Source organism: Gopherus evgoodei, chromosome 8 (assembly GCF_007399415.2).
Source record: "Gopherus evgoodei ecotype Sinaloan lineage chromosome 8, rGopEvg1_v1.p, whole genome shotgun sequence".
In the NCBI taxonomy this organism is placed as follows: Eukaryota; Metazoa; Chordata; order Testudines; family Testudinidae; genus Gopherus; species Gopherus evgoodei.
The window spans coordinates 75338928-75365901 of record NC_044329.1 but is presented as its reverse complement, the minus strand read 5'-3'; the positions used below and the strand labels follow the sequence as shown (position 1 = coordinate 75365901).

Here is a 26974-nt window from a genome sequence, read left to right as displayed (position 1 = left end):
ACAGGCTGGCTTTTGTGCTGGAAGAAGTACCACAGAACAGATTTTCAACCTTCGTGTTCTATGTGAGAAGTACTTGCAACACCAGCAGGACATCTACCATGTCTTTGTTGACTTCAATCAGGTGCTTCTCTGGGCAACCATGAAGAAGTACAACGGTGATCATAAACTTATTCTTACCATTAAACCACTGTATGCCAAGGCCAGCAGTGCAGTTCTCATCAATGGCTGAATAGGAGAGTAGTTTCGCACCAGTGATGGAGTCTGGCAAGGCTGCATCCTTTCACTCACACTGTTCAACATCTACTTGGAGTGCACAGTGACTGATGTCCTAGAAGATCATATGTGCACAGTCAGCATTGGGGGGTGAACAATCTTGAATCTTTGGTTCGCTGATGACATTGATGGCCTGGCAGGTAGTGAAGATAAACTTGCCAACCTTGTTAAATGATTGGATGAAACCTCCACAAAATATGGCATGGAAATCAGTGCAGAGAAAACCAAGCTGATGACAAACAAACGTGATGGGACCAGCTCACATATCACAGTCAGTGGACAAGAGCTGGAGACAGTGAAATGGTGCAAGTATTTAGGGGGGATCACTGATGAGGGATCCAAGGCAGAAATTTGGGCAAGAACTGCACAAACAACAGCAGCAGTGGCAAAACTAAAGCCAGTTTGGAGGAATAAGAACATCTTCCTGGAATCCAAACTGAAACGGCTGCATACATTGGTCATCTCCATTTTTCTGTATGCGTGCGAGTCATGGACCCTTATGGCAGAACTTGAATGGAAAATGCTGGTAGTTGAGAAGAGATGCTGCTGTAAAATCTTGGGCATCTCTTATTTCAACCACATCACTAATGAAGAGGTCCACAATGTCACCCAATGCGCTGGGTCATATGAAGACCTCCTGACGACCATGAAGAAGCGCAAGCTGAAGTGGTACAGCCATGTAACAAGATCTGGCCTATCCAAGATTATCCTCCAAGAGACAGTATGGGGGAAGAGAAGAAGAGGTAGACAGAAGAAGATCTGGATTGACAACATAAAAGAGTGGACAGGAATGGACTTTGCGGAGACTCAAGCACTGACACAATTGTCGAGGTGGAGACAATTAACTGATTGTTCATCATCATCACCACCACCACTCCCATAACCACATTGGTTGTTGGGGCACCATCATTGATGAGCAAAGAACCCATGACCTCCCACCAACTTTTATATATTTTGTCTGATCTCTTTTATATGACCCCAAGTTGATTATTACCCTCAAATTCCATTGAGATAAAAGAGCTCAGCACCTCACAGGATTGAGTCAGTTTCTTTGCAGCTGATCTTGGCACTCATCAGATTGCCAAGGTGAGCTGACTTCTGAACAGGTTTTCAGTGGTACCCTCTGTCATCAGTAAAGGAAATAAAAAAATTTAACATACCAGGCCTGACCCAGTTCCAGTGAAAACAATGGAAAACTATTAAATTAAAGGGACACCAGCAATTTGAAAAAATCACATTTCTTCTTGTGACAATTGTACATATAAAGATGGCTAGTAAGATTCCTGTAACTGAGCAAGGAAAAAAAATATTTAGCAAACCAGTATCTCTCTTTTATTTCCAGTTTGTTTACTTTGTACATTTGGCAGCACTTTGTCTACAGTCAGTTTCATGAGGGGCCATGGAACACTACTGGGTGCATTAGCACACAATTGAGCATCTTTGGTGTTCAGTCTAATTCCCACTGAAGTCAGAAGTTTTTACTCTCTAATGGAAACTGGATCAGGCCCTAGATTCTTATCCTGCCTTGTCTGGATCTACCACATGTAAGGGGCAGCAGAAAGTGCCCCATGACCCATCTTTCCTGCACACAACTCAGAGATTAATTTTGCTCTAAGAAGTCAAAATAATTTTGACCCTCACTAGCAGGTTGAGAAATGGTGAGTCAGATTAAATTAATGTGGCTCTCCATTTTCTTTAAATCATAAGACCACAGTGACTTTGGGAAAATTGATTTACTCGGAGTTCCTGGGGCATTAAAATACTTAAGCCGCTAAACTTTAGTTATGGAACAAATGATACATAGATTTCATGCCAGTCTGAACTAGTAAATCATTGAGGAATTTGTGGATAAAACACTAATCAAAAGGACTATAATCCATTCAGACAGCTATTTTGACCTTCCAAAAAAAAGGGGGGGGAGTACATTGTCAGTTTATATTACTAAATTAAAACATTTATAACTTTACAAAATTATTAAATTTATTAAAGCTGAATTACTTGAGTGCTGTTGAGATGCTTGAATTTGCCTGGAAATTTGTCTAATTTTATATCTGTAGAGCTTGTCTTCTATCCCATTTGGGCTTTCAGAGAGATTTTCCTCAGCACAAAATAGGCAAATCGTACATATTTATTTGTATTACAGGCAGAAATAAAAATACAGCATTTTATCCTAAGTAACCTTCATCAACTGCAAATCAGTGTCTATGCACCTATGCATATATACACGGATTTGCAATTATTTTATATATTATATTTCATATATAATACACATTATACACATTGTAGACTTCTGATACTGCAACCATTTCAACAGCACCATATTTGGCAAAATTAATTTTAAGACATTTTACATTTGTTATTAGAAGGAAAAGGGATAACTAGATATTTAGCCCTGTGAGGGTATTTCTATTATGCTAATTCATAACTTAATTATTCTCATGGCAATGAGTGTAGAATTAAGTTTCTCAAATTAAATTGTTAATGGTCTAATTTTTTCCAGAAAATTATAGTGATTGCAAGGGTACAATTCTTCAGTCCTTGCACACACACTCTCTCTCTCTCTCTCTCTCTCTCTCTCTCTCTCTCTCTCACACACACACACACACACACACACACACGCACAATAGTTCTGACATGATAAGCAAAACAGAGCAAAAAAACAGCTGTCAATTCACAGGGAACCCTAACTCCTATATGTCGCTCTCTCTTCATGTGAGGATTATTGTTTTAATCAGATCATCTTTTCTAAGCTTAGTACAAAAAGAAAAAAACCCACACCAAACAAAACTACATATTGATGCTAAAGGGCTAATCATGGACCCTGCATGCAGCCCAAGCAAGTGGCTTTTGCGCAGGGGAGTTATGGGGTGGCCAGAGGGAAGTGTGACATTGCACTCTATATGATTTTATGAAAGTTTGCTGATGAGTGTGAATATGATGTAACTAAAATATGCTTCATGCAAAAGGTCTCTTGTAAAGTATCATTACAAAGCTTATAATCTACTGAGTGTGGTCATCTTATTAGTATAAATGTATCACTTTTGTATCTGAAACCAGAAACATGAAATATAACTGAGGGCCTATTGTAATTATGTAAAGTGTGGGCCATTAATGGTGGTTTGGAATCTTGATGGCTTCCATCAATCAGCACAATTGACTATGGATGGCTCTGTTTGCAAGCAGGCCTTCCTGTGAGTCAGGCTGGGAGGAATGAAGGCTTGGGATCTTACAGTGACATGTGATCATGTCACCTGAACTGGAATCCATCATTAACCTGGTGTTTTTCCATTGACAAGGAGGGGTGGGAACCCAGAGGGACAAAGGATTCTTGTCTTACGCAAAAGATATATAAGTGGGTGGAACAAAACAAAGGTGGTGGCCATCATGAGAAATCCTCCAGCTACTATCTGAACTGGAACAAGTGCTGTACCAGGAGAAAGGATTGTGCCCAGACTAGGTAAGCATCCAGTCTGTGAAAGAAACTTATTGAAACATCTGAGGGTGAGATTTTATCTGTATTCAGTTTTATTATTGTACTAGGCTTAGACTCATGTGTTTTATTTTATTCTGCTTCGTAATTCACTTTGTTCTGTTTATTACTACTTGGAACCACTTAAATCCTACTTTCTGTATTTCATAAAATCACTTTTTACTTATTAATTTACCCAGATATGTATTAATACTAGGGGGCAGGAGAAAAGCTGTGCATACATCTCTATCAGTGTTATAGAGGGTGAAAAATTTATGAGTTTATTCTGCATAAGTTTTATACATAGTAAAATGGATTTATTTGGGGTTTGGACCTCATTAAGAGTTCGGCATCTGAGTGTTAAAGACAGGAACACTTCCTAAGTTGCTTTCAGTTAAGTCTGCAGCTTTGAGGCATGTGGTTCAGACCCGGGGTCTGTCTTGGAGCAGACTGGCATATCTGGCTCAACAAGAGAGGGTGCTGGAGTCCTAAGCTGGCAGGGAAAGCAGGGGCAGAAGTAGTCTTGGCACATCAGTTGGCAGCTCCGGTGGGTCTCTGTGATCCAACCCATTATAGGAAGAATCCTTCCCCAGGCTATGAAACAGCAGCCACCACTCTATAGCTGGTACTAAACCTCAGGGTACTTTCCCTCCAGCATCTGCATAGGCTCTTTCACAAAGTTGGTTTACTTTGACTAAATAGCCTGGGGCCAGGATTTGGCACTGGATGAGTTTTAAAGACTCAGTATGGGAGTTTTAAATTTTTTTCAAATTTTTTTTCAAATGAAGTCAATGGGAGTCACCTTTCTTTATTACTTGCTATAGACTAGTCAGAGAGATGCGATATTCTCCAGCTCAAAGACTTTTGTTTCCCGAATCTGTTTCATGGCACTTAGTTTTTTCATCAACTTAATTAAGTGCTTTTGTTAGAGTCGAGCATATTTCTCTGATGCTTTGTAGTCAAAAGCTCTTTGAAACATGGCACAAAAGCTGTTAGCATTAATGCAGATCTTCTACATGCAGCTATACTGTGTGTGAATGCACAAACAAAAACAATAGGGAGTCCAGTAGCACCTTAAAGACTAACAGATTTATTTGGGCATAATATTTCATGGGTAAGAAAACCTCACTTTTTCAGATGCACAAAAGCTTATGTATATATATATCACCAGACTCCGTGTTGTTTTTGGGGATACAGACTAACACGGCTACCCCTCTGATGTATGTATATAAGCATTTATAAGGAACATACAGAAGGAAACATATGTATGCTGTTTGCTGATGATAGTCTATGCCAGTGGTGGGCAACCTGCGGCCTGTCAGGGTAATCCGCTGGCAGGCCACCAGACAGTTTGTTTACATTTGCAGGATCATGATCTACCGGTTGGTGACCACTGCTGTAAGCAGTCAAACAGCAAGATGAAAAGAAGAGAAAGAAAATCTTCATATCCACACACACAGGTGAAAGAAAACAGCATGATCCAGCTTTCCTACCAGACTTTCTGCTCAACTGAATAACTTATGAGTGGGAGCCTAACTATAAAAAAGAGGGGCAAACACCCCAAGTTCTCTCTCCTTGTCCATTTCTTTGCACCTAAGATGACAAAAGGAACAGCCATTGACCTTTGGAGGCGGCCTGAACATTTTGTTGAAGGATGTGGTAAGGACATTACCTTGATTTAGGTAAAGTATCAGAGGGTAGCCGTGTTAGTCTTGATTTAAGTATAGTTTGTTAAATTAGGCACTAGGAAGTGTTATTTCTTGTAACCATTTCTGACTTTTATCCCTCATTATTTGTATGTACTTAAAATCTCATCTTTTATTAATAAACTTGTTTTATTGTTTGATCCAATGCAGTGTTTTAAATTATTGTCTGGGTAGCTCCATTTAAGGTGGCAACTTGTGTACTATCCCCTTAAAGGGACAATGGCGCTAGTATCTTTGGACTGTGCAGAAGAGGACTGGGCAGTACAGAACTTATGTTTGGGGCCGGGGGAGCTGAGACTGGGATTGTGTTGCAATCACCCTGCAGAAGCAATCAAGGGTGGTCAAAGCCAAAGTAACCCATGTGTGAGGGGCAGGCTACAATTACACACAGATACTCAGGGGTGCAACTTGAAGGCTGGCAGACTATTTGTAAGTGGCCTAGGTGGAGCTACTGCAGCAAGGCATTGTAAGGCACCCAAGCTTGCAGGGCAGGAGCAACACAGCCACTCACTGATCTGGATTGCACCCCAAAGGTTACAGTGGCTTCTCCCTTCCCCTCACATCAGATGCTGTAAAGATTTTCTCTAGGGTGGCTCCTGCTCTATATCACAGCTGTTAACCAGCCATTGAGTCCCATCTGTGGGTGGGGTAATTGCTCTCTTCTCTTCTGTACATCCCATCACAGGGCTGAATTACTGCTGCTTTCTATTGGTGTTCCAGAGTAGCGGCATGGAGCTCCAAGTGCACCTGCGTAGGAAGCAACTATAATTTGGCTGCCACATGCTGCACTCCCCACGTTGTTCTTTCTGTGCCATCATAAGGTGTCATTGTGTACTGTCAAGAGCCAGGAGGGGTATTCCTGGAGATTGGTTGCTATTCTTTTGCCAGCTCACAGGATTTTATCATTTGACTCAATATTTGACATACTTCCTAAAGCTGCAACTCCTGGAATCACTTGGCTATGTGAGATGTTCAGTTTATTTTAAAAAAAAATACAATATTTCCAACCCTCACAGTTGGGGAGAAACGCTTGGAAACTTGACCTGCATGAGCCCTAATGGGCCAGAAACCAAAATGAAGCCCACATTTGTTACTTTTTAAGAAGTCTTGTGATTTTTAAGCCCATTTCACGTTTTTGGAGCCTTACTCATGATTTTTCCACACTTGGGGTTGGCAGTACTGATGGAGCAGCACTTACTGTGAGTGGACTTCCCTATCGGGGAGTTTCTCCATTAACTACTAACTGGTTCGTGATCTCAACTTTTAGCTAGAGTTTCTCAAACATGTGGATTTAATTAAAATGCCTGACTGCTTGTGAGTTGGTGTCTCTCCACAAACAGTATTCACTCTTTGTACAAGCCACACTCCACTCCCTTTCCCAGCATTTAGCTGAATAAAGAATAAGACACCAGAGATCAGCTCACAGCTTCTCCAAGCAGCTTTACCACTTCCAGAGTTCCCCCTCAAAAACTGCCCAGCCCTCATCCCAGAGGGCCACACCTGCCTCCCACTTGAGATCAAGAGTCACCTGCTTCATTGTGTCAGCAGGGCTCACTCAACCCTGTCCCAGCTCTGAAAAAGTTTTATTTCGAGTCAGATTGTAGACTGGTCCTCCATGGCTGCACAGTAGCATAAAGGAAAAGCAACACACTCTATCATGTAGCCTCTCTGCACATCCACTTCAGGTGTGCTGGGGAATGCCACACATGTATACCCTCTGTGCCCCCTCCATGCAGGTGAGAAGAGAGTGGTCAGAAAGAGCTGGATTGAGCCTTAGCACCACATCCCATAATGCACTGCTATTATAGCTAAACTCACATGAAGAAGCAGTAAACTGCTACTAGTTAGGAGTAAGGGCCAGGAGCAGATTATTTCCCCCAGAAATAAGGGAGGAGTAGGGAAGAAACTGACTACCTGAGTCACACTCCCTTTCTGCTCCTGGGATGGTGCAGCTATATGCCACCCCATCACAGGGGCCCACTCACCACTAGGTGGTCCTCTTCCTGGCCACTCTGGGGATTAGCTCCTTCCAGGTCTGAGGCTTTTTCAGAATAATCTGCTTGCTCACAGCCTGTGGCCACATTCTCCCCCTGTCCAGGCACTGCAGCCTTCTCTTCATAACTTGGCCCTCTGGCCAGGTCACTATCTATGTTTCCCCTCTCCAGGGTACCAAAATGTAGCCTGACACACAGGCTCAGGCAGTCTTCCCATTCACTGCCCAGCCAATAGAGGAACCCAGGCCTACCCCTATTCTGGGTTCCAGCTCAGGGGCATTACAAAATAAGAACTTGTTCTATACTACGTTTTTTCTGTAGTCCTTACTCAGGTAAAGCTCTCATTAATATCAATGGGAGTTAGCCTGAGAAAGGCTGCAAGGTTTGACCAATAAAAATTATTCCAAAATAACATGCTTCACCATGGAAACAATTGCTCATGGTAACTCAGCTCCTTTCGAGATATTGGTAGAAATTGCACAAGATCCTTCAGTGAGTGTGTGTCATTGTTGCATACAGATTTTAACGGCTCAATTATGTGCTCAGTTACAGTGGTGTAACTCCACTTGGTTGTAACTGAAGGCAGGATTGAGCCCTTAATGGCAAGTTGAACTGAAAAAAGTGGGCTCTCGGGAATATATTATGTGACTAACATACTCAGTGCCAGGACACCGTTATGCTTTACAGAAAGATTCCCCCAAACCTGAGGAATTTGTGTCTATTCTCTCCATTGTCTCTCACCAGGCCTTGAGGCATAGCTTTCAGATTTCTCAGTGCATGTATGTGCACATTTGCTGTCTGGAGTCCAAAGTTTTGCTGCTAAATACTGATGTTGATTTCTATCTTTTTAATTCACAAACTTTAATTCTAGCTCTGTATACTAAAAACTGCTGCTCTTACTAGCTAGGGTGACCTCATGTGCAGTACGTTGCCACTCTTGAAATATTTTGCTGTGTGTAACCATCCCAAATTGATCAAAATAAACATGGCCACGCCAGAGGTCATCTTCTCTTCTATGTGATGACGTACCCTGGTCTCACCAAGGAAGTTTTGTGAGCTAGCTTCTTTTGATATTTAAAAGTGATTCCTCCTATCACATCCATCTTGTAACCATTGCCTGAGTGCTTCTGGTGTTCCCCAAGTCCTACAGCATGTATCCACCAAGATAGCCAGTCGTCTTCTCTAAAAGATTCGCTGACATGTGGGATGCTCCAAGATATTTGGCCCACTACTGCTACCATCTTCACCTCCAAAAATTGCCTAACATACTAGTCTCTTGTCATAGTGCACTACATGCCTTGAGGCTCTCTTCATATTTTCAAGGTGGGAAACAGACACAAGCTGTTATGTGCAGTGCCTTTTCCTCCATCCAGCAGGGACACTCAGACTCAACAGTGCTCATTGTCCATCCAAAAAGGCAAGATCACTCAGGCAGCCAACCAAGTATTATATCATATGCTTCCTTATTAGTATGCATCCACTTAATGGCAATCTACTAAGCCTGCATTTCTGCAGCTTACTTACAGAATGTCATGTGCGACTGTGTCAAAAGCCTTGCTAAAGTCCAGGTATATTTATGCCCATCACATTCCCTCTATCGACCAAACCAGTTACCTTGTCAAAGTAGCCCCAGACACTTGAAAATTCCCCCATTGTAATGCTTCTGGAGCACTGCAACTTTGGATCTTATTCTTGAAAAGCTAGCTAGCTCTGCAGGTCCTTCTCAGCTCTCTCCTTCAGCCTTAGGCACACCTGTACAATAAGCACACAGATCTCCCTAGCCAATGATGTGCATATCTGCCACCTGCTGGTTACCCACCACTGCAGCCTCCTCTTTCCCATGTGCTGAGGGGGCAGGAGGAGGAGGAACCACTGGACTCACCTTCACATTACTCCTGCCTTCCCCACCAGGCCACCACACCCTGCATGCAGGGCCGTCCTTAGGCATAAGCAGAATAGGCAGCCGCGTAGGGCCTCACTCTCCCTGGGGGCACCACTCTGCAGGCAGCCCAGACAGTGTAGAAGCAGGGCTGCTGGGTCCTAGAGAGAGCCGAATGCAGCACAGTCTGAGGAATGGGATTGGCTGCTGGGGTCTCTGGGAAGGGGAGGGGGTCGGGATTGGGAAAGGAGCTCACCTGTGAGTGTGACTCTTTCCCCCCAGCTGAGGTGAGGCGAGGCAGGCTCTGTGGCACCCCTCTCTCCCTCCTCCCTCCCCTCCGTCAGGGCTGGGTTGAGTGAGGTGCTGGGGGGGAGGGGAGGCTGGCTGGCTCCCTGCTGAGGAATGAAAGTGAAAGTAACTCACTTCCTCTGCAGGCAGCCAGAATTGGAATGTCACACAGGGCTGGGTTAGGATTAGCCAGATGTGTGAAAAATCAGGATAGGGGATTGGGGTAGGGTGAGCAGATATCCCTATTTTATAGGGACAGTCCCAATTTTGGGGTCTTTTTCTTATATAGGCTCCTTTTATCTCCCCACCCCCACCCATCCCTGTCCTGATTTTACACACTTTCTGTCTGGTCACTCTAGGTGGGGGTAATTGGTGCCTATATAAGACAAAGCCCCAAATATCGGGACTGGCCCTATAAAATCAGGACATCTGGATCTGGCCACCCTAGCTGGGGAACGCCTCTCTCCCAGGCTGGCAGCTGTCAGCGATCCATCTCACCCGGGGGGAGCTGCACATGGCAGGATGAGCTGCTGTGGCTCCATGGGTGCCCCGTCCCTGAGATCAGATGCTGTGCTAACTTCACCATGGTCTGTTGGGCTGGCGGCGGTGCCCATTGGTGTGTGATTGGACCTGAGGGTTTGCTGCTGCTGTTGCCACTCTGCACCCCAAGAGGTGGATTTTGGGGTCCTGCAGTTTTCCACCTATCTCCTCCTCTACTGCAGCTGTTGGACCAGCAGGCTAGGGGGTGAGCCAAGCATGAAAGCAGTAATGTGTTGCCATTTAGATTGTCATTTAACAACTTTGTTTGCCAAAAATTCTTGCTAACAATCCTGAATCCAATTTCAATATTTTTTTTTAAAAATCAATATCTTAGCCAAAAACAGAAAATTAAGTTGTTGACAATTATTAGTGACAGGTTTGGTTTGAGACAGGGAGTGGGTCAGTTTTCATCAGAGAAACAAAAAATGTTGACTGACTTTCCTATAGCCTGTTACTCCTGATAAGAGCCCTCCAACAACTGTAATATGCTCATCTCCTTACTAGTGTATAAAACAGGGTTCGGCAACCTACGGCACACATGTCAAAGGTGGCAGGTGAGCTGATTTTTGATGGTATGCAGCAGCAGGCTGAGCGGCTCAGCCCATCACTGCTCTGGGGTTCCGGCTGCTGCCCTATTGCCAGCTGGGATACCAGCCATCGGCCCCACTCAGCACCTGCTGCTGGCCTGGGGACCCCCAAGGAACCCCAGGCTGGCAGTGGGCTGAGCAGGCCAGTTGAACCACTTAACCTGCTGTCAGCCTGGGGTTCCATTCACTCAGCCGGCAGCGGGCTGAGTGGGCTGGTGGTGGGCTGAGTGGGCTGGTGGCGGGCTGAGCAGGGCCGGTGGGGGGTTGAGTGGCTCAGTCTGCTGCCAGTCTGGGATGCCAGCAGCACTCAGCCTACTGCTACTCTGGCTGCCGGCCCCTTGCCAGTCAGGAGCTCAGCCGCCAGCCCCCCTCTGCCTCCTGCCAGCCTGGGTGAGCAGAATCCCAGGCTGGTAGCGGGCTGAGGGGGGGTTGGCGGCCGGGATCCTGGCTGGCAGGAGTTGGTGGTCAGAACCCCAGACCAGCAGCGGGCTGAGCAGGGCCTGGGATCCTTGTCTAGGGTTCCAGCCACCAGCCCGTTGCCGGTTTGGGGTTTCATTTACTCAGCTGGCAGTGGCCTGAGCAGGAACGGTGGCCAAGACCTCAGATAATAACAATAGTTATTTATATAATATAGACATAGAGAGAAACCTTCTACAAACATTAAAATGTATTACTGGCACAAGAAACCTTAAATTACAGTGAACTTGGCACACCACTTTTGAAAGGTTGCCGACCCCTGGTATAGAGTGACCATATGTTGTACTAAGATTCTCCTGCTCTTTTTTTTCCCTTGTGAGTCAGTATAACTTTTGCCAGCCCAGAAGTTGGGCAGCCAATGTTTTACGTTTTCACAATGTTTTCTCCAACTTTCATAAAGTAAATACATAGTTAATATGAGTTTAAAAGGCCAGGGACACTTCTTTGTGAAGAATCTGTACAGCAGATCATGCCCATAGATGATCCAGAAAAGAAATTTGAGGTTGAATTTTTTAATGTTGTGATGGATAAAGCAGTATCTGCTGTTGATGAAAGGTTTAATACCTTGCAAGTACACCATGAACAGTTTGGATTTTTGTATGACATAACTAAATTCAACGAAATAGGAAAACAAGAGCAACTAATGACAAAGTGCAAGAACCTAGAGAGCCTCCTGAAGCAGGGTGATAGTTTTGATTTTAATGGACTTGAACTGTACGAAGAATTGAGTACACTGTCATCAATGTTGCCACATGCAAAATCGGTGATGGACATTGTACAGTTTATTCATACCCGCAAACTTGTTGACATATATCCTAATGTGTATATTGCCACTCGTATTCTACTGACAATTCCTGTAACAGTAGCATCAGGAGAACGGAGTTTCTCAAAACTAAAGCTCATTAAAAACTATCTCCGCTCTACAATGAGTCAGGAATGCTTGACTGGTCTTGCGTTCTTGCGATCGAACAAGACACGACTTTGTCTTTGTCATACGATGACATTATTACTGATTTTGCAGCCAAAATAGCCAGAAAGATTGCTTTTAATTAAAAACAAATCTTTGTTTCAATACCTCTTCATATAAATTTCCAATAAAATTTTGATAAATTAAAAAATATATATTATTTGCATCATTCTGTCATATCAGAATTTTTTCTATAGTGCTGCTTGCTTCTTTAGTGCTAGTCCATCAGCATTACAGTGTGCTTAATTAAGTTTAACTGGTTTTAATAATGTGAATGTGGCAAGTTTTCCAATACTATAAGCTTATGTTTGTGTTGCTAAGAGCAGATAAGGCACAGGGGCACCAGTTTAATAATCTCGCCTAGGGCACCATAAATCCTAAGGCCGGCCCTGCCTGCATGTGAGGAGGGGCCTGCTGCAGCTACTTTTGTCCCAGCAATGGAGGAGGTGGGGAATCATTGCTACCCGATGTCCCACTGGGGGGGCGGGGGGCGGGCATGGAGCAACAGTCACCTTCTGCACTTGGCCATTCCCTTTTCAGAGCTTCCTACATACCTTCCCCTTGTGCTCCCCAGGAATCTTAGGGCTCACTTGCCTCCCAGCTGCTGCATCTAACTCCTACCACTTTACATCCTTCCTGCCCATCTTCCCCGTGATCCCAGCTTTGCTGCCCACCTGTTTTCCCCACCCATTCTGAATACTCAAAACCAATAGATCCAGGCGGGAAAGGGTTAAGGTGGCTGGAGCACGCTCCCCTCCTCCTGTAGGATAATGGGGCCCCTTCCTTTTCCCTGGAGTAGGTTTCTTGACGTCAAGCCCATGAATATTGTACGAAGCTTCAGGACTGTAAGTGCAGCGAATCCTCCTCGGGCAGAGAAGCCAGGGCTCTGTGCTGGGGGTGGAAGCCATTGCAGCAGCTTTGGGGAAGGAAGGAAGGAGATCTCCCGCAGAGAAGAGGCTTTGGGCTGCCTGCGTGTGGCACAGGGGATTGCTGCAAAGGGGGAAGCTTCACGCTGTGCTCTCCAGAGGTGCCTCTGGGGCATGTGACAGCCACACAAGCGGGAGGAGAGGAAGCCTGCTTCGAAGCACTCATCCCCATCCCTAAAAGAAGAGCCCAGCCCCTTAGCCAGCATGTCTGCAAAGGAAAGGCAAAAAGGCAAAGTGACCAAGGACAGCGTCACTCTATTGCCCTGCTTTTATTTTGTGGAGGTGAGTGAAGAACCTGAGCTTGTGTCCTTTCAGCTTTAGCATAACGCAGATCGTTAGAGGCATTTTAGGACAACTTTGTTCTCTGACAGCATGCTTCTTTCACTGGCGTCTGCTCCGGTTAGTGCCTTCCTCATTGCCTAGGCGAATATGTAGAGACTAGCAATACAGAGAGCTGTACACGCTGGTCTATTTGTGTATTGTGCATGTGAGAGTATGGCAGTTTGTCTCATTCCTTTATGAGTGTGTGTTGTGTCAGCCTGTGTCTGTGTTCTGGGTCTGATTCGTATGTGGCTGTGGATTTCAGCAGGGGTAAAATTAAGCTTTGCCTATAATATATTTGCATGGAGTTCACGTCTGGTTCTGAAAATGGGTCTACATCAGCTGAGCTGTAATCCACGGTGGGGCGGGGGGGAGGGATGTTCTTTACATCTCGAGAAAGAGGGAGTTCATTTTGATAATCTTTCAGAACCATTTCATGTAAAATATGTAGGTGATGCTTTGCATAATAAAATCAGTACCAGATATCCATCAGTATTCTGAAGAGCCGGTTTGAGATTAAACTCTTCCTTTCAAAATACAGAGTGGTGCTTTTATGGGAATTATTTCTGAGAATGTCATTTTGCTAATGGACTGGCAGCTAAATGAAACTATGTCACAGACACAGGATCATCTTAACAGGAAGACATGTTTCAGAGAGGAGGTTATATGCAAACAGGCATTGCATGTATTATGTCCAGGAAAGAAAAGTCATGCCGTAGAAGGAATGTTTAAAAAATGAATATAGTTTAAAGTTTTTAATAATCAGTATTGTGTTTTTATCAGGCCCAGTAACGTGCCTGGACTGTAAGAGTCAGCTAGGTAATGACACGCGCTTTGTATTTTGAAACAGTGAAAGTTTCTCAATAGATTTTGTAATGAAAGATTGAAACACATCGTGGCTCCTCTGTTGATGTCAGGTGAAGTTACACTTCCACAGGCACTCACTGCTCCAGAACTGGTGTATTGCTTAGAGGATTTTAGCCTCTTTTCACAGCACTCCATTCACTAGTAAGTACAAGAGTAAACATGGTTTCAGCTTCAGGAAATGAGTTTGTCATTTCTGTGTTTGTTAACCGAATAGTAAGCGAACACAGCTTGCATCTGCCCTAACAGTAGGGCAGTTACTGAGTCACTCCACCTCTGTGCCTTAGTTTCCCCATCTGTAACACAAGGATGGTGGTACTTGCCTCATGGGGTGTGCTGATGATAATGCACTGAAAGAACTTTGAATGTTAAAAACAGGAGGTCTGTGTAAGAGCTAAATATAATTTTTAGTCTGAATGGTGAAATTAAAAATCTTGCTTAAATATACTGGGAGATAGGAGAATACAGTGTGAGAGGGGCTTGTAAGTGGTAGCAGGCTGTCTCTCTTCCACCTAAGTTCCCTATTAGTTGCCTAGGACAAGGGAGATGAAGCATATTAAAAATAATATTGGACAGGTGCAATGGTGGGGCACCTCCTGCTGATCATCTCAGGAATTAGCTTTCCAGCCTCCAATGTCCCACTGCTGCTTGGCTCCCGTGTGCCTCCTGGACACCAGATGACCTTTCGTTTCTCTGGGAGCTGCCCCCAGGCAGTACCCCCACAGTTCCCATGGGTCTCCCCACTCAGGGGAACCTCCACCCACTATACCCACCTCAGTATTTGGCTACTGCCAGTCACCATCAAGCTTCCCCTCACTGGGGCAGACTGCAGCATCTCAGCCATTCATAATAGGTAAGGGTGGGGTTGGACCAGCTGCCTTGGCACCTGTGGGCTGCCTTCTGCACCCCCAGTACCCAATTAGCCTTAGACTAGGCCACAGCCTAGGGTTTTCCAGGCCAGAGCTCCCCAGCTCCCTTGACCTTCCCCTAGCACTGCTCCCCTCCCAGGTACCTTCTCAACTCCCTAGCAGCAAGGCCCTTCTCCCTCTAAGTACAGAGAGAAAGTATCTGTGCCCCTGGCTCAAAGCCTTTTTATAGGGGCCGGCTGTGGTCTGTTTGAGTGTGGCTCCCAGCTGTGCCTACTTCCCCAGTCAGCATGGGAGCTGCTTGCCAAAGCCACAACTTTCTGCTGGACTGTTCTAAGCCCCTCAGGGCAGGAGTGGGTGACTACCCCGCTACAATGGGATACTTTTCAGAGAATGTTAGATACTAAAGTAACAGACGTCTTATTATTGTAGAAATGAACCCATTGATGGAAGGCTCCTTCTGGGCCACAATTCCTCTGGTATTCTTGTCCAAGGAAAGAGGTCATGGGTAGAGAAGCCACACAGATGGGGGCCTCTCTATCATTCTCACACTGGAGCAGAGGGATCTATGCTATCTGAGGCCATCCCATCACTGAGAAGGGCTTAGGGGGCAGATAAGGGAAGAAGCCACTTCTATATTGATGCATATCTAGTAACCAGTGCCCCCCATCGCACATGCACACATAGAGAGTAGCAGCCGCTCTATGGTTTGCCCCCACATTGTGGTGGGATGATTTTTTTGAAAGCAGCACATAGCCCAGGAACAGTGGTCACACTTAAAATCAGTTTTGCCTGGGATAACATTACCTCAGGATTTAGTATAGACTCAAGGAGCTCAGTCTATTTAGCTTAACAAAGAGAAGGTGACTTGATCACAGTCTATAAATGCCAACATGGGGAATACTCATTTGACAGTGGGCTCTTCAAACTAGCAGATGAAGGTATAACACAATCCAATGGCTGGAAGTTGAAGCTAGAGACAAATTCAGACTGGAAATAAGCTGTACATTTTTAATGGTGAGAGTAATTAACCATTAGAACAATTTAGCAATTAGTCATCACTGGCAATTTTAAAATCAGGACTTGATGTTTTTCTAAAAGATCTGTTCTAGGAATTATTTTGTAGAAGTTCCTTGCCCTGTGCTATACAAGACATCAGAGTAGATATTCACAATGGTCTCTTCTGGCCTTGGAATCTATTTACAGTATTCCTTAGAAACTCCCTGTACTTTGTATAGTGATTATTGCAAACCACACTAAAGAGGCTGCAGATCTTATGACTAAGTCATTGGACTGAAACTCAGGAGATAACGGTCCAGTTCCCAGTTCTACTGCACACTCTTTGTAAGACTTTGGGTAAATCACTTAATCTCCCTGAATCTCAGTTCCCCAGCTGTAAAGTGGGGATACCCCTTCTTCCAGTCTTTGTCTGTCTTTTCTATTTAGGCTGCAATTCTCTGGGGCAAGACATGTTTTTCATTATGTGTCTATACAACACCTAGCACAATGGGGCTCTGACCTCAGTTGGAGCCTCTAGTGTATGCACTACCATAATACAAATAATAATCTATCCACTGACCTAGAGAAAACAGCTACTGCTGATGGTTATCCAAGACAACAGATACGTTTTTAAGTATGACCATTGTGCTTGGGTTTTATGTAGGATTAGAAAATTTCACCCATTGTGCACAGACACTTTGGGAAATGTTGTCAGGTGACAAACTGCATTACTGCAGAATGTCACATGTCCTTAACAGTTAGGATTTCTTTGTTGTAGTTGTTTTTAAACTCATTATTAAATTCCATTTTCTATTGGTCCACCTCCATTGGGCCAAAGCAGGACTCTCTCTCCCCTTCTTATGCACATTCCATTAGTGTCAGTGGGAGTTGCATATGTTTATAGAGAAGAGAGGAGACCCCACACTTCTTTGCTTGTTTGTAGCAAAGGACAAGGCAAACAGATTTTGTATGTATTTCTGTGCACCAGCCTCATTAGTGGTGGGCCGCAGGAATACGTCCAGCTTGGGGATTGAGTTTAATAGTCACTGTAGAAAAGCAAGGGAATCTTGCATGCTATGTTATTGCTGTTGTAGAGGTAGAGTGGAGAGGTTTTTAGCATATCCATGTTGTTATGCAGAAATTGGCTTTCTGTGTACCAGATGAAATGGGCTTCAGCCCTCATGTGTTGTAAGGAAAGTTGTCAGGATACAGACCCCTACAAGTAGAGAGGAGAACTAAAAATGATCCTTCCACCTTGCCCATGTCTAGCACCTGGGAGCACTGAGGACATTGACATTTAGATTTGAATTTTATGGTTGGCCCCAGTCCGTATATTGTTCAAAACCAAAGTTCCAAGTCTGAACAGATACAATATTTAGGGAAATTTGGATCTAAATCCAGAGATTCAAACTTTGCAACTGGGGCCCAACTCCAGTTCCCCTAAAGGTTTAGGGATGAAGCTATTGTCCTCCTCTTCTATTTCTCTCCTTTTCTCCTGCAGCCACGACAGGTATATTTGATGAGACAGTAGGCCAAATTCTGCTTTCAGTTACACTTGTGTAAATCAAGAGTAAATCCAGTAGACTTAATTTACAACTGTGAAAAAGTGGACTGAGTCCAGAGTATACAGTATTCAAATTATAAAATTGTTATGGTTGCACCTCCCCCTTCCAACTCTTCTTCTGTTCAGTTTCTAGTGGTAAGACATATAGCTATGATTTATCCACATATACCCAGCTCTAATCTGACCCCTGAGACTGTGGTCCTGGAACTTTATAATACAGGATAACACTGATATTAATGAAACAACCACCTGACAGTCCCTGCGGTGGCATTAGCAGGAGGAGGAAAATGGCTTAAACATTTTTGAATTGTGATTGGTTAAAGAACATGAGACTGGCTCACCTCTCATATAGCTGTGTTTAAATCAGGAATAGCTCTATTGAAGTCAAGAGATTTACCAGTGTAAGGAACAAGAGAGGCCTGCCCTGTGAGGTTAACTGGCATTAGTACACAATGTGGATGTGTTTTGCATACCATAGACAACATCATCATCCAAATAAGTGTAAACATGAATATAGGAGACCAGATTTAACTAGCCAGCTCTGAAATGTACACAATTTGGGATTTTCCAAATGTAGCAAAAAGGTTTTAATTCAGTAGGTGAATGATGAAAAATGGGCTTTTTCAATCTCTCCCCTCTATACATCTGGCCTTTTTGTATATTTCCTTCCCATTCCATTCTGCCCTACCCTCAGGTCAGGCTTACCCTCCCCCAGGCCATTCTTAGTTGCAAGTTCCAAGCCACTGCTCCTTGTGGCTAACAACAATTAGTTTCATTTTGTACTTTGAGAAAGAGACATGAGGAGCTGCTTTCTCACCTGTGCAATTAAATAACGAAATGTCAATCAGAAAATACTGGAGGATCAGGGCCACAGGAAGAAGGCAGATCTATCACTGATAATATCAGCAACATAATGGGAAACTGTAGACAGGCATTATTTCCCCAAACATTGGAGGAAAGGGAGGGGCCTAGAAAAGTATCCAGGGAACAGGAGAAAATGGAAAACCAAAATCATACAATATAGAACTATCCATAATACATAAGCCGGGAAGGAAAAGAGGCCTTGTGGTCACTGATGTAACCTAAACATGCATGGCACTTTACAGAGCAAATTCAAACAAACAAACAAACAGATTTTCTGCCTTCCAAAGGATTTATCCTGCAAACTCTCACTATGAGGAGCAGTACTTACTATCCTGAAGTCAAGTACTACGTAGCAGAACGAGCACTATTATGGCCAGTAGTATCTGTTTGCAGAATTGAGCCCTAAAAAGAGACAAAAACAAGCAGAGACTACAATTAAGGGAGGGGATGAGGACGTGGTAGAGAGAAGAAGAGGACAATGAATCCAATCCTGCAGACGCTTACTGCGAGGCATAGTATTTACTACCATGATGCCAACAAGACTACTCATGTTAGTAACCGATATTCCTTATTAGAAGGATTCGTAACCTTGGACCAAATATGATTATATAGTAACATAGCAAGCTAGGCTGCATTTCTACTGATAGTTCCAATCTAAAAAAAAAATTGCGGACCTGATTCTGATCTCATATACAGCAGTGTCAATCAGTAGCAACTCAAGAAAACACAGTGAAGTTACATTCAACATAAGAACAATGTGAGATCAGATCAGGCCCTATCTAGCTTAATTTATTAGAGCTACAGGGCCACATTGTCCTCTCATTTACACCAATTTTACATTAGTGGCTTCAGTGGAGTTATTCCTGATTTACAGAGATGTAGATAAATGGAGAAGCAGGCCCATGGGTTAGAAGCTGTAGAAGTGAGGAGAAGGAAATCTACAGACATACAGAAAAGAATTAGAGCAGCAGGCATGATGGATGTGGCCTAGACTAAAAGACTAGGGAAGCAGAAAACCTACAGAAAAATTAATGAAACTTTATTAAACACAGCATAAAACATTTCATGACTTTTTGCAGTTTTCACTATTTGTGAAATAGAACCTTGATGGATTAGTATGTATCTCATAAAAATGTTTAAAACATATTTAAACATTATTTTAAAATGACCCTATTATAATGACAGTAAGAGTCTTACACTTTGCAGAAGCACATATCACATGATCTGATCTGGAGATGTGGATCACTACTCACCTGATGTGCATATTAATCAGTGCACTTCCACACAAACTGCACTGTGTTATTTTTTAATTATGTTTGTAGATTTCACAGTTGTATAGAATACGTGAATAATCTGAGCCTCATTTTTAAAAACTAAGGAAGAGAGGACTACTCATGGAAGCTCAATTTGCATCTGTTTAAATAGAAGTATATGTCCATAGTGAAAGATCTACCAGTATCAGGAAAATATTAAGAATTGAAATATTGGCAGGGCCAGTGCAACCATTTAGGCGGACTAGGCGGTTGCCTAGGGCGCCAAGATTTGAGGGCGCCAAAAAGCGCCCCCCCCAAATTTTTTTAAATGGTTGAGCAGCCGCTGCTGCTGGGACAGAGAGGGAGTCTGAGCATCCCTAAAAACTTAAATGCAGTGAAAAAGCATCTTTAATTTTAAAAATGAAAAATAAAATAAAATAAAATTAACAATTAAAAAGCAACCTGAAACATTGATGAGCTGCACACAATCATTTTGATGATTTGATCCCATGAAGGGAATTTCCACTTTCATTACAATAAAGATCATATGTCTAGCCCTTTACCTTGTGAAGATAGCAGCATCAGTTTACAATTCCTAAGCTAATCATGTGAGCAACTGTGAGGGGTGAAATGGACAAGCACCTGGGCCATGCAGTAGCAGGAAGCTGGGGAAGGGCATCCTAATGACTCACTCTCCTCACACATATACCTTTTTATGTGAAATGTGTCAGCTCAATCTGGTGTGTATCTGAAAGAAGCTCTAAGCACCTCTGAAATCTTTTGGCTGGCCCTGAAGTGTGGTCATGGTGCACAGGAGTCAGTTTTGTTTGGAGGAATTATGTTCAAGACCTTGCCAAAGCATGCTAAGGAGAGCTCTGCTTATTAATACTTCTATCACATTCAGAGGTAGGGTGACCAGATGTCTTGATTTTACAGGGACAGTCTTGATTTTGGGGTCTTTTCCTTATATAGGCTCCCATTACCCCCTACCCCAATTCCTGATTTTTCACTTGCTGTCTGGTCTCCCTGTTCAGAGGCCAGGACAGAGGTGTCTGCTGCACAGTCAGGCAGCTGCCCCCAAGAGTTGAGCCTGCTCCAGCAACTGCTACCTATTTATCACTCCTTGTGCATCACCCCCTGCACCACTAGAAGTGCATGATGGATGCACTTGTATGTCTGTGTTCCACATCACCATCCTGCCAGCCTCTCCAGCAGCTCATCAGAAGGAGAGAAGGTGGGAATATTGTGCCCTAAGCACATTTGCAGTTTTGCTCTTGGGGCCCACCCCAAAGATCCTCCTAAGCTGTGGAGCAGACAACAAAAAATATATATAATTGTGTGCAGTCTCTTTAAAGAAAGTTCCCCCTCAGAAACACATGATTTAAAATATTACTCAATTCCAGAAAAGGGGACCATGTTCTTTTAACTCTAGCCCAGATTTCCACATTGAAATCCTGAGGCTAAGCAGCATCGTGGCAGATTCCATGACTCACTCCCTTCCTGTGCTCAGCACCAGTCCCTATGCCTCTCGAGGTCCTCGTTCAGCAAAGCACTTAAGCATGTGCTTAGCCTTAATCCCTCTTCAGCATAGAAGTCTCACTGAAGTCAATGGTATTTAAGCACATATATTGCTAAATCTGGGCCTTAGTAAAGAGTCTGCAGCAGAGCCCAAAGATCTGAAGTGCAGCACAAAAGTGCAGTATTTGGGTAAATCTGAAAAAAAAAATTCTGAAATACCTTCACAGGGAGCTGTAAGCGATGGAGAAAGAGGCACAGTGCAGTACTGAAGTTGCCTCACTTCACTGCTACAGTAGGAACAAGTGAGGAGACCAAAAGCTGATAATACTTCTGTCCTTCTTCTACATACCATGTGTTTAGAATAGCTGGCAATAAACCCACATGGAAAAATAGTAAAGGAACACTTGTTTTCATCTTTAATTGACTATATTTTAAAAAGTATGATCCTGCTCCCATTAAGAGCCAATCTTGCAATAATATCCATGTGGGTGGATCCCTGAGCTCACATGAAATAAAGTTGCATGGTCAGGGCCTAACTCAGTAATAAAACTTCCGCTGGTTTTAAATGGGAGTAGAATCACCAGTAATTTGTGACGGCTGCAGTTCTTATATCAGTCAGAGGTCATGTGTCTTCTCCCATCCACCCCCCGCCCCAACGAGGCATTCTCAGTTTGAGAGGAGACATCCCTATGTATGATTTAAAATGACAGCTTATAATCAAAGCTGTCATTGTTAATGTATTCTGAGGAATGGATACTGCTCTCACTGTGTGAGTTCAGAATCAGGCCCCATATCTGCAAGCAAGCACTCATGCATACAAGTATTAAAGACGATTGTTACATTGTATTCACAGGGTATTTTAAAAAGTATACAACATATCTGCCTTCACTGTGTGTCATTCACAATGGGCATAAAACAATAACTAACAAATAAAACCCCACAAATCTTGAGACACCAAATGTAAATACTGTACTAGAATCAATACACATACAGTCTGTAATGTTTTCATAGACATCCTTTTTTTCATCTCAGGTTGTGTAATGTTTTTAACATACATATTCAGGTATATTTAGAAGTATAGTAGAAACCTAGGGTGAAATCATGGCCCCACTGAGGCCAGTGGGAGTTTTGCCATTGAGTTCAATGGAGCCAAGATTTCAGCTCTAGTCTTCACAATAAAATCACACGGCACATCATTCATAAATGATTGGGGTGGGGTGGAGAATATTGTATTTCATTTTCATCCTTGGGAGAAGAATGAAAAAGGAATCAGACATGAAAGATGCTACTCACTTTGCTTAATGCATCACTGGAAGGCACTTGGACACCAGGGTGATGTCTCCCTATTGGAACTTGATAGGATAAAAGAGGATTGCCCTCCTCCAACTCCGTCCTCCTGTATTCCATAAAGCACAAACTGCAACCTCATTACAGCTAGGCATGTGGAACACTGTGATCACTACTACTGACTAGCTCAGAATACTGCACTTCCTACTATGTTTGTTACCCAGTCTACCCAAATCCCCCCCGGTTTGCTTATTTGTCTGTCTCACCCATCTGTTATATCTTGTCATTTAGATTGTAAACTCACCAGCGCTGTGGCCATCTGTCTGTTCTGTGTTTGTACAGCACCTAGCACAATGGGGTTCTGGTTCATGACTGGGGTCCTAGACCTGTGATAAATACAAATAACTAAATATTTTCAGAGCCTAGCATATTGTTGTGGCCTCTCGTGATGCTGCAATATATGGTATTAAATAAATTAATAAACAGCATTGTCCTTTGGCCTAATCAGTTAGCCAGCATTCAGGGCCTTGCTGGATTGGTCCTACTAGTCAGATATTTCTTTGGTGCAAACTTGTTTCTTTGTGTAGAATGTACCCACAGTCCTGTTTCCCTGATCACAGTAGGAAGGAAAAGCAGGAGGCAGAGGAGGCAGTTTCTTTGCTCACAATTTCAAAGCCTGTCTTTTCCAGCCTGTACTCTGCACAAAGGAAAGCTCTCTGCTGGCTTCCTCCTAAGGCAATGCTCACATGGTTCCTCTTGCTATCTGCTCACTTTCCCATTCTTTTCACACACTCAGGGCAGGTTTACACTTAAAACTCTGCAGTAGCACAGCTGTAGCACTTCAGTGAAGCTATTACTATGCTGATGGCAGAGCTTCTCCCATCAGTGTAGTTAATCCGTGTCCATGAAAAGTGGTAGCCATGTCAATGGGAGAAGCTCTCCTATCAACATAGCGTTCTCTGCACCAGGGGTTAGGTCAGTATAACTGCATGGCTCAGGGATGTGGATTTTTTACATCCCTAAGAAATTTATACCGATGTAAGTTTATATGTAAACCTGGCCTCAGATAGCTGCAATCAAATCAGTGCCCCAGCCCCTGCATTTGCAGTCAGGCTACAGGCAAACCCCTCTGGCCACATGGCTCAGCTTTTACTCAGGCATTGTCTTTGATGGTTTCTTCTGTGAAATGAAGAGGCTAACTGCTCCCTCATTAAGCCTCGACAGAAGGCAGCTAACACATCCACCAACTTCATAGCCTATAGATCTAAGACATGCCTGCCGGCAGCCACACACACGCTCCAGCACAACAACAATATAATAAATAAGATAGTATCAAATGCTTTACAATCATGAAGAGAGTCATAGGTTACAAATAACAGCTGTAGAGTACAGCATGTTATGAAGAAGCACAAAGATTGCATAGATGCATCATACAAAGTATTATCGATACATAGAGGATCAACTTTCTGCTGGGGTCTGTGCAGCTACTGCACTGAAGACAATGGAGCTGTGCCCCTTTACACCAGCTGAGCCCACAGGGTTTACTATTTCATGCAGGTGAAGATCAGTGTGAAGTATTTGCTAGGTGAGTTGTTGTAAAGACATGAACCAGAGTTGACCATCAGGGTGTTTAGTTTTTTAGTCAGGGAATTTATGATTTTTGTGTTCCCTGAGAATCAGCAAAATACTGCCATACTGGGGGAACCAGACTGCATTTTCTTTGGCAGAATAAAAGGCTTTTCCAACTGGGAACAAGTTTTTTATTTGTGTCGTTCCTTTTGTTTCAGAAAACATATTTTGGTCCTAAAGGTCTTGACAGTGTCATTTTATGAAATGGTCAATATTTGCTTGCTAGTGACTCAGAGCAAACATCACTTGCAGAGAAAATGAGGCTTTGATTTGGAAAATTCTCCAAGGGGAAGGTTAACCTTGCTTTTTTTTTTCTGAGGGCTGGACACCATGGGTTATCATCTGGCAATGCTTCAGTTCTGTCACTTTGTTGATGTTTGGCTTCAGTGACTGAGAAGTTGTAACTTTCAGGATTGCAGCAAGGTGTGCATCAGATAGTTGTGTTTGGTATTTTGACTTGTTTATATTCATTGTGGAAAAAAGTGATACTGCCTCCATGGCTGACTCTGCCTGGCAACTAATGATGCTCCCTCCATGGTTGACTCTGCCCAGCAACTAGTGATGGTATCTCTGTCCCTCTCTCCCAGCCAATGGGAGCTGTGGGGGGCGGTGCCTGCAGCCAACATTGCTGTCAGCATGTGTCTCTCCTCCATGGGCTGCAGTGGGGAGGTTCTGAGCAGGGCTGGCGCTACCATTTAGGCAGCCTAGGCAATCGCCTAGGGCGCCAGAATAATTGGGGGGCGCAGTTTTGCCGGAAGGGGTAGCAGGCGGCTCCGGTGGAGCTGCCGCAGTCGTGTCTGCGGACGGTCGGCTGCTCGCGCAGCTCCGGTGGACCGCCCGCAGGCATGACTGTGGCAGCTCCACCGGAGCCGTGGAGCACCGGACCTTCCGCAGGCACCACTGCTGCAGCTCCACCGGAGCCGCGGGACCAGCGCGCAGGGCGGCGAAATTGCCGTGCGCCGGTCCTGGTTCTGAGGTCACACATGGCCCACGGGCTGGGACTTTGAGACCCATGCTCTAAATCATTAATGAACATATTGATTAGTACCAGATCCAGGACCAATCCCTGTGGGACTAGACATTCCCCACCCCAGTTTGACGCAAACCATTGATAACTACTCTTTGAGTATGGCACAGTACAGAGTGGCTGGTGCCTGGCTTTTCCCCCTCCCATGCACTCAAAACAATGTATGAGTTCAAAAATCTCTCGGAGCGGCTTCCACCAGATCTGGGACCCCTTCTGCAAGGTTTGGGTCTTGCTAATTAGAGCTCCTTTTCTTTGACTACACCATGCAACACAAAGGTGCATTTGGTCTTTATTCTTCTCCTGAAAATATTTGTATATATGTTAATCTCTTATTAAGCTTTTTGGGGAATGGCATTATAGGGCTAGGTCCCCTGCAATATAAATAATAATAATCATAGTAATGAATAATACAACTCTTTGGCTTAAGAAAGCCGCTAAACTAGAGTGGGGAGAGGATGTTGTTTCTTTTTCATGAAAATCTGACAAAAAATGGGCAACATTTGAAGTTTTGTAACCAGCTCTTCTCCTAACTGGGCTGATTATGATCCTGATACAATTTGAAACCAATTGGAACTTTCCATTGATTTCACTAGGTTTGGATCAGATATTCTATTTTCAGGGATAAATTATAATCCAGAGCGGAGGTTAAAAGTCAGAAATTTCTTAATCGACTGAGCATGTCAGAATATGAAGACTCTTTAGCCTAGGTCTTTGGGTTTACTTTTTTGATTTCAATTAGAAATAAGAAAAATAATTTCTATTTTGTAATTAAAACAATGCACATTATTACCATCTAATTATGTCTGACTTGTTCAGGGTGTGAAAAGCTAATGTCTCTAATTACAATGCTAATGCTACCCTAAGCAGAATACTCAATAAATATTCATATTTTTAAACAGCCAGTTAGAATTATTTAGAATACTGAACAAATACTTATATTGTCTTTGCCTTTTTGAAGATGCATTTTATATTTAGGTTGATAAAAAAGATATGAGAACAAGACATCCTATGGGACCTGACATACTTTTATAGACAGTTTGCAATATACTGTATTTGTTAGTATTGCTGAGGAAGTATCATAGGGGTTATTAGGCCTTTAAAGTTATTGTTTTCTTTTGGGAGGGTGGGGGCAGGGCCAGCTTTAGGAAGTGCAGGGCCCAATTCAAACATTTTCGGCGGGGCCCTGGCAGGGATGACTAAAAAAAAAAAGTGTAAAAAAAAAGCCTTTTATTTCTTCCATGTATTATTTACTTTCCATAACTATATAAATAATACAATTATATATTATGTACATTGCATCATATATGCTATTGATTGCTTATTAATGACCACCATTTCACATGTGTGGGTCCCTGCCACTCCCTGCGGGTGTGCACATGTGTGGGTCCCTGCCACTCCCTGCGGGTGTGCACATGTGTGGGTCCCAGCTGCTCCCTGCCCCCCTCATTGAAGCAGGTGTGCAGGGTTACTGCCCTGGGAGCTACAGGGCAGCAGTGGACATGAGGCTGGTTGGAGGCAGGGCAGGGGCTGACTGGAGGTAGGGTCTAGCTGCAGGCAGGACATGGGATGCAGAGCTGGCTGCAGGCAGGGGGAGCAGGGCTGGTGCAGGCAGGGCAGGAGGTGCAGCAGAGGCAGCTGGAGCCCCCACCCTTTAAGTAGCCCCCAAGGCTCCCGCT

The 26974-nt window shown here is 43.7% G+C and overlaps 2 protein-coding genes across 2 annotated transcripts in view; one reads left to right on the top strand and one right to left on the bottom strand.

Moving 5' to 3' along the window:
* The window catches only part of PLPPR5 (phospholipid phosphatase related 5), a 156155-nt gene extending 137169 nt beyond the window's left edge, over positions 1-18986 (bottom strand). Inside the window, exon 1 of the mRNA XM_030573019.1 lies at positions 18913-18986. The gene's annotated coding sequence lies outside the window, so the exon portion shown is untranslated. The remainder of the gene's footprint in view (positions 1-18912) is intronic.
* PLPPR4 (phospholipid phosphatase related 4) overlaps positions 12774-26974 on the top strand; it is a 53978-nt gene continuing 39777 nt past the window's right edge. Inside the window, exon 1 of the mRNA XM_030573000.1 lies at positions 12774-13388. Within this exon, the coding sequence (XP_030428860.1) occupies positions 13311-13388 (78 nt within the window). The 5' untranslated portion in view covers positions 12774-13310. The remainder of the gene's footprint in view (positions 13389-26974) is intronic.